At 42.3% G+C, this 8,824-nt stretch overlaps 1 protein-coding gene across 1 annotated transcript in view; it reads right to left on the bottom strand.

Moving 5' to 3' along the window:
• Positions 1-658: 658 nt before the first annotated feature.
• The window catches only part of LOC110164246 (junctophilin-1-like), a 67,743-nt gene continuing 59,577 nt past the window's right edge, over positions 659-8,824 (bottom strand). The window contains exons 5-7 of the mRNA XM_055151458.1: positions 7,800-8,224; positions 3,862-3,958; positions 659-1,106 (exon numbers count right to left, since the gene is read on the bottom strand). Of these exons, the coding sequence (XP_055007433.1) occupies positions 3,878-3,958; positions 7,800-8,224 (506 nt within the window). The 3' untranslated portion in view covers positions 659-1,106; positions 3,862-3,877. The remainder of the gene's footprint in view (positions 1,107-3,861; positions 3,959-7,799; positions 8,225-8,824) is intronic.

The following is an 8,824-nucleotide window of genomic DNA, read 5'->3' as shown; positions in this document are numbered from 1 at the left end:
AGGCTGACATTAATCATTTGTATACTTTACTTTACACTCATATTTAGTTTACGGGACTGCAGTTTATCTAGCGCAGAGTCGCAGAGTGGTACTGCGACACAGAGTTCAGACACAATTTTTGTCTGACGAGAAGAGCGTTTGTGAACATTTGTGAGCGTGTAGGTGGGATGAATGTGACCTGGCCGTTCAGACTGAAGCTGCATGTCAAAAGATCAGATATGTATCGGTTTCAGGAGCACATATCCAAGTGGCCTGGGTCGCATTTGAAAAAATTAGATCTTTGTCGTTCAGACTGTCATTAAAAGATCAGATACAGGTCACATCGGGGTGAAAAAATCTGATGTGCGTCACTTCAGGCTGCAGTCTGAACGTAGCCCATGAATTAACTTCGACCCAGCTTTCATACACACTGAAGTTTTCTGAGCACTCAAGCCTCTAAAGCAACAAAGTATGACTCAAAACATGCACGTAAACGAACAAATAACCTAACAGCGAACTCATGAAGTTTTATTCAGAACGAGTCCAAAAGGCTCAGAGACGCAGCGACGTTTTAACTGATGTAGATTTTCTCCAACCTGCGTTCGGAAAAAAACAAAAAACCCTGTCCCTGTTGCGAAAAGCAGCCGAACTGGTGAAGAAAAGCCAAACTGGACCGGGCACAAACTGGTTTTATTGTAGCATTTGTAGACATGAGCTGGACAGTACCGCTCGCACACGCACACACGCACACACACTCACACACACATATGTTATTATAGGCTCTGGGTGGGCAGTGCCAGTGCTGACCCTCACGTTCTCTCTCTCTCTCTCTTTTTCTCTCTCCTCCCGGGGCGTAGGAGCAGCCTGGGCAGTGTTCTAGTGGAGTGGCTCAGGGTCCACAGTCCTTTTGGGGAAGCGGGGGGTGGTGGTGGTGGTTGTGGTGGTGGTGGTCTCTGATCAGCTGTCTCTCTCTCTCTCTCTCTCTTCCTCAGTCCTAAGTGACTCTTCGCAGCCTTCTCCTTCACAGTCCTTCTACTTTCGCTCGGCCGTTGACACCAGTGGCTGCCGGCCGGGCCCCCCCACTCGTGTCCGGGGGCCCATCGGCAGCGCGGTAGCACACTCCTCCTCTGCGGGGGCACAGGGCGGACGTTACTCTCAGCGCAGACGGACACACGCAGATGATACAGACACTCGCACACGCGCTGCTGCTGCTCGACTCAGGACGGTGTGAGTGACCGTCTGCAGTCGGAGCTTCAGACGACAGCGCCGTACTAGTGTTCAGGGAAAATACGTTTGTTTTTGCTCACTCTTTGCTCATCTGAGACACTTAAAGGGCCCATCTCATGCAAAATAACTTTTCACGTTGTATCTTCTGCACATATACAAGCACAATTTGGGTTTTGGAACATCCATTACTCAATATGATGAGGAACCCCGAATCTCCCAATAGAGGCTTTGCACCGTCACGTGACCCCTGTACCTACGCCGCCATGACACCGGGCAACACTATGTCATTGACTTCAGCAACATCGGAGAAACATGGGCAGGTTTTGTTGTGTATTTGGTTGTTCTAGACCACAGGTGTCAAACATAAGGCCCGGGGGCCAGATCCGGCCCTCCAAGACCTTTAATGTGGCCCTTGGGTGATTTTCTACTAAAATATTTTAATTATATTTTTCTATTAAAATATTGGTAATTTTCTGCGGTGCTGAGCACAGCAGCGTCTCCAGGCGTCTCTGTACGTGGCCCCTCCCACCAGAGCAGCACAAATGAAGACTTGTCTCTTTCCAAACGCTCTTAAAGGACGATCGTTTTTGACTGTTGACCGTGACACCCTCATCAGAAAAATGTCCAACATGAGAAAAGTGGAGCCGAGTGCAGGATTTTACAACAAAAATTTACTTATTCCTGTTTACATACAAGTTAAGATAAGATAAGATAAGATAAGATAATCCTTTATTGTCTCCCATGGGAGAAATTTGTCTTGGAACAGGGGGAAACATGCTTTATCAAAAAAAACAGGACAACACAACACAATGTTTAAACATTGTGTTGAAATTGAATTTTTCTTAAAGTTTCAGGTTGTTCATAATATTATAATATTTATAATAAGAAAGAGTTCATCAATTAAAAAAGATTTTGTGTAATAGATTTGTGTTTCTCTGCTGCACAAATATTTGAACTTATTGTTATTTTTGGGGTTTACATGACATGAGTTTTCTGATCCGGCCCCTTTGGGATCAAAGTAGGTTGGATACGGCCCCCGGACCAAAATGAGTTTGACACCCCTGTTCTAGACGCTCTGAAAGGGATAAAATGATTCGTTTCTTCACTGTTCATCAGGAGCTCAAACAAGGGAATTATCAAAAAAAAGACGCGGATTATGGCAAGCAAAAATAAACAGCAAAGAGATTTCCTATGGTACCATAAAGACACCCGGAGTTTCATCAAGGTATTTGCTATTTAAATTGTTTCATAGTTTATTTAATGAAAGAAGTACATTTACTGAACTAAAATTTCATTAAATTATCCAGTAAAACCCGCACTAGTTTATGATTCAACGAACCCACACTGGGCTCCTGTGATCAACATGACGCACGAGTCGAAGAGTCTGTGAGCCGAACCTCGAAAGAATCGGCCATGAAAAGATCCTCGTGAACGTGAGAAAGATCCACTCACAAAAAGCGATTAATTCTAGAAGACATAGTTGTGGATAAGCAAAGCAATAAAGAAAACATGGGTCCTACGACGAGTGACATGTTTATATGTGCATTGGAAGATACAGTTTCTACTCCCTGGGGGATGGGGACAGGCGAGACAGGTGTGCACCCTGATAGTGGTAGGAATAAACTTTTATTCATCATGGAGATACAGCGCGTTCAGCCGCATGTGTTGGACCCGGAATCGGATGAGGACTTTGAGGAGCATGAAGCTCAAGCACCGCGTCCACATCAGCTGAACATTACTGATTGGTAAAGTATTAATAAACACTAGTAGATAAACTTATTATATCGTGTTCACTGCAGTGTAGAACAATGAGCTTCTGCTGTCGCTATTGTTTAGGTGTTCATGTGGGAATTGTCAGACGATGTGGGGCGGAGGAGGTGGAGGTGGTGGAGCAGGGGTCAAACACGTCATAGGTGTATCTGCCGCGTCATCAGTTTTAGTTTGTTGTCACGTGGGAGGGTGGCGGAAATACACTGCAATTTGTTTAAAAAAAAACACCGAATGAATCTAAAAACCACTTGGGCGACATATACAAGGCCCACACATCACTCCTAGAAGGTAGAAAGCTCTGAAAAGTTGATTTTGCATGAGATGGGCCCTTTAAAGCTCCTGTCCAGATTGTGAGCTGTAATGTGAGTAACACACATGTAGTAATTCCTAATGATACAGACATGTAACACACATGACACACAGAACAACACACATGTACCAGTCACACACAAGACCAGACGTGGGCATTGTACAGCCCCGGGGTCACACAGCCCCTTTAAGCTCAGTTGCAAACGCATGACTAAATCTGCATTGCTTTTATTTTAGAAGTGTTTTTTTTAAATAACATTTTTTGTAAGGCAGCCTCACTATGTCATAACATAAACTCTTACCAGTCTGAGCAGCTCGTCAAAACAATGATATTTACTGCTTTTTATAAAGAAATACAATTAAATTTTATGCAGAATTGGGTTAAACATTTTGGCTGTCAACAATATTTTCTGTTTCTCAAGTGGCCCCATGGTAAAAATAATTGCCCACGCTTGTACAACACACACACACACACACGATATCCACACACGAGACAGATTTATCAGAAATGTCCAGAATATTCTGTGTAATCATTGTAATCAATCATTTTAATCGTGTGAGAAGTAAAAGTCGTACCTGAGATCAGGTTTGGTCAGGTGAGGAAATGGACAAAAATGATTGCTAGACCAACATTGATGAGCATCACAAGAGCCACCAGGATGGAGTTAGGACCCTGAAAGAGAAACAAGTACAAATGTGAGAACACAAATTAATCCTCAAAGGGGATTAAAAAGAGAACTTCGTGTATGTAAAAGGTAAAGCAGAAGCAGACAGGTGTCACCTCGGACGGTCATAAAGTCATAAAGTCACAAGACAATCATAGTTTTACTGTGGAGGTCGAGTTTTATCACGGGCCAAACGTGTGAGCACAGTGAATATTAAATAACACTAAAGAGGCAGAGAAACAAGACTGAGGACATGAGATTAGTTGGAACCAAAGTCTTGAAAAAGTAGGGGTGGGGCATTATGATTTATAAAAACTAACTACACGTTGCGATTGGTGTCATCAATCAGATAAATGTTAAGTCTGACAAAGAGGAAGTGTGGGCGGGGAAAGGTGTCTGTGTTTGAGCTGCAGTCAAGATAAAATTAGTCAATCACAATATGACGATTTTTCCAGAAGTAGAAGATTGTCACAGGATGATATGAGCTCATGAATTCATTTTTATTATTCATATCGTATTGCCCTAGCCTGATTCGTCACAGGGTTTCACTTCCTGGAAACTGTCTGACCTTGCAGCATTACGATTTGTTCGCTATATTAAGCTTTTCCCAAATCCCGTAGGAAGAAGGGCAATAACGTCTTTCCTCATGATAAAATTCACCAAACATTCTCTTTGATCCGGCTTTAAATCCTCGATCTCGGGAATCATTGCCAACACAGAATATATGGCTCTTCGCTGATTGACTGGTGTCCGAACTCCGACCAGCCTGCCTAATTCTTCTCTAAAATATGTCTCCAAGTTATAAGTTCTCCAAAGTCGTCATGTTTTTAATCTAAGAGGAATAGATGTATAAATAACATGTTTAACTGTGGGCGACTGGTGTACAGTAAGCACTGCCGCTGGAACTAGGTTTAGTTTCTTGCAAGATCAAGATTTCCAAAGTCGTGCAACTGTAGTTTCACTGCAGTATAACTTTGATTAGGGCTGGGCAAATCTAGCCAGGCTGGTGCCACCTGGTGCCTAGATCAGGAATCAGAATACACTAGACGGTTTGCAAAAACCCCGGAAGTTGTAGACCACACACTAGCCAATCAGCAAAGAGCTGTGAAGCCATGACGTCAAACTCATCGTCAGCACAACAGTAAACAAAGCGTAGAGATGGATGTAGACGAAGACAGACATTCTGTGTTGGCAACGATTCCCGAGATCGAGAATTTAAAGCCGGAACAAAGAGAATGTTTGGTGAATTTTATCAAGCGGAAAGACTTTATTGTCCTTCTTCCTACGGGATTTGGCGCATTACATACGTCACGACCAAATAGCAGCGACTGGTTAAATAAAAAAGTACCTCCCTACTGTCGAGCAAATGAATCCTAATGCAGAGAGGTCACACAGTTTCCACAAATCAGGCTAGAGAAGAATAGACTACGGGAAAAATATGTGAAAAGTGTGGAAATGTGCAGTCTGGAGATGCTCGTCAAAGTGTATTATGAGAAAACAGCCTTCATTTTTTATTATACCACCATATATGGAAGTATCCCACAGTCACCAACCTCGGCGTCGCCTTAGACAGTGATTTTAAATTTGACAAACAGATCAACAGTGTTTTAAAATCAAGTTTTTTATCATTTGCTGCTTTTATCTAAAATTAAACCTTTTTTATCTTTCAAACTTTTGGAACAAAATATGCACGCTTTTATTTCATCACACCTGGACAACTGTAACGCACTTTATTCCGGCATTGCGGCACAAAACACTCTGCCCCTGCCGCCCCTTAAGAGACTAAACTTACCCAAAAACAAAGACATATTTAGCTTTTCAAGAGGGGCTATTTTACCTTGTTACCTTCTGAAAATGCTAGAATCACCAAAAACAGTATGGACATTTTTTGACACTGTTCCTTTGCTCCAAGTCACTTCCCCTCAGCGTGCGTCCCACTAATGAAACTACTGCACGTCGGATCAGGTTCGTCAAGCCGTTGTGTACAGTTTTAGATCCTGCCTTTGTATATTTATGGAGAATTGTCGCGTGGGCGGAGCCTCGTACAGAATCTTACAGCGAACCATAAGGAGCGTTTGAACTGGGCCCGGGAGAGATCGCAAAAATACTCAAACATGCGTGGATGACATCTAAAACCTCTTCAGGCATGTTTCTGATGAGGGACAGTTATATAACATGGAAGAAAGCTAAAAAAAATTATGATTCATAATACCCTCTCTCTGTCCCGTTGTTGGCAATTTCACAGGATTGTTGCGTCATAGATAAACCTCCTCATCTTAATTTCTCCTACACTGTTTTCAGACACATAAAGATTCACTTTAAGGTCAAATTCTGTTCATAATTATTATTCACGGGGGAAAAGGGCTTCATATTTTTACTTTGCTCAGTCCTGTTGATGACAGATGGGGGAGCTCTAATGACTAAATGCCAAATTAGAAACAGAGGTGTAGTGTAGAGAATGTGAAAAGCCTCATTTGCATCATATTTGTTCTTTATAACGTTTGCTTATTTGCAGGTCTTTACATCAGAGTCCTGCACGGGTCCATTGTTTGGAGACCCGCACCGGCGCAGTACATCGTCACACCCGACCGTTAACCCGTGATTATATCATAGTTAAACCCGTACCCGCCCGGACCCGTGATATCTCACACACAAATTTAAAGTATTCTAACTAAAACACTTTCCATGTGCCTCTCAACGAACGACGACGCTGAATGAGGTTTTTTCAAGGATAGAAATCTGAGCAAATAAATATTCGTGAACTCTCAAATGGGTTCAGTCGTACATAAAATGTGTGTATTTTATCCATCGGAATATGAATTGAAAAGTTACCACGTCAAGAATTACAATCACAAAATTAAATGAAACGGTCACACTTTCTTCAGTACGAATATGAATTCTCAGATGCAAATTTACTGTCAACAATACGTCATCACTTCACAGGCATATGGACTGAACCAAGACTGAACCAGGACTGAACCAGGACTAACCCAGGACTAACCCAGGACTGATCCCAGGACTGAATTTAGTCCTGGTTTAAGTCGTGGTTTAGTCATGGTGTAAACCTGGTGTAGTCATGGTTTAGTCCTGATTTAGACCTGGTTTAGTCCTGGTTTCATCCTGGTTTCGTCCTAGTTTCGTCTTGGTGTAGTCCTGGTGTAGTCCTGGACTAGTCCAAGTTTCGTTGAGGTTTCGTTGAGGTTTCGTTGAGGTTTCGTCATAGTTTCATCCTAGTTTCGTCCCAGTTTCGTCCCAGTTTCGTCCTGGTGTAGTCCTGATGTAGTCCTGGTGTAGTCCTAGTTTATTCCTGGTGTAGATCTGGTGTAGTCGTGGTTTTGTCCTGGTTTCATCCTGGTTTCATCCTAGTTTCATGCTAGTTTCGTCCTAGTTTCGTCCTGGTTTCGTCCTGGTTTCGTCCTAGTTTCGTCCTGGTTTCGTCCTAGTTTCATCCTAGTTTCGTCCTGGTTTCGTCCTGGTTTCGTCCTGGTTTCGTCCTAGTTTCGTCCTGGTTTCGTCCTGGTTTCGTCCTGGTTTCGTCCTAGTTTCGTCCTGGTTTCGTCCTGGTTTCGTCCTGGTTTCGTCCTGGTTTCGTCCTGGTTTCGTCCTAGTTTCGTCCTAGTTTTGTCCTGGTTTCGTCCTGGTTTTTGTTCTGGTTTAGTCCTGGTTTAGTCCTAGTTTCGTCCTGGTTTAGTCCTAGTTTAGTCCTAGTTTCGTCCTAGTTTCGTCCTAGTTTTGTCCTGGTTTCATCCTGGTTTCGTCCTGGTTTCATCCTGGATTTAGTCCTTGTTTAGTCTTTGTTTAGTCCGCTTCACATAATTTGAGACTGAAGAGGACCACGTCTAAACTCACCGTCTCCTCCTCCACCAGGTCCGCTACTATTTCCATACTGGCTTTCTTTGTCTCTGCCAGGCTCTTTGGCTTGGTGGACTCCTGCCGTTTGGGCTTGGGCTCTTGGGCGGGTTTCGGGACGTCTTTCGGAGGGGCGGGCGACGGGGTGCGGGGGGGTGGGGATTTTCCGGCCGCAGTTCCGAATGTTTTGCTGGGAGGGGGTAAGCGAGCCAGGCTGGAGGGGTGGAAGTCGTCCTCCAGACCCTCCAGCTCCTCGGGCGGGGGCATCTTGATGTCGGCCTTGACGTAGTAACTGTGGAACTGGGAGTGGATCTGTCCGTTGCTGGGGTTGGAGCTCGGGGCGGGGGGCAGGGGCTTGAGAGGCAGGGGCTCTCCTGACTTCACGTCCTGTTTTAGAGAGAGCTTGGATGCGGCTTTTGTGATTCCTGTCGCAAAGAAAAGACAATGTTGTAACGTCAATAACTGTACTCATTTTGTTTCCGTTATAAAGCTGCTCTAGATCACGAGTCTCCAACCTGTCGCTCGAAAGCTACACCACCCCTTTCCAAGTAGCTCGCCAAAGGATTTCAAAATTATATCATTGTACTGATAAATAACTTTTTTTTTTTGCGCATGTCACAGAGAAAAACAGTTAGTAGTAATATAATGTGACAAATTTTTTAATTCTCCAAACCTCCCTTCCCATTACCCTCCTTCACCGTAATATCCAATCTCCATTCTAAAAAATAAATAAATAAATAAATACAAATAATAATAATAATAATAATAATAATAATAATACAAATAATAATAAGAATAAAATAAGAATAAATAAATAAGTACTGAATACATAAATAATAAAATAATAATAATAATAATAATAATAATAATAATAATACAATGATGATAAATAAAAATTAAATTATAATAAAATAATAAAAAAATTAAGAATAAATAAATACAAATAATAATAATAATAATACAATTATGATACACAAAAATAAAATTATAATAAATAAAAAAATTAAGAATAAATAATAATAATA

Source organism: Boleophthalmus pectinirostris, unplaced genomic scaffold (assembly GCF_026225935.1).
Source record: "Boleophthalmus pectinirostris isolate CB_2022bp ecotype Guang Dong unplaced genomic scaffold, ASM2622593v1 HiC_scaffold_16, whole genome shotgun sequence".
NCBI lineage: Eukaryota > Metazoa > Chordata > Actinopteri > Gobiiformes > Gobiidae > Boleophthalmus > Boleophthalmus pectinirostris.
This window is presented reverse-complemented; position numbering and strand designations above follow the sequence as displayed.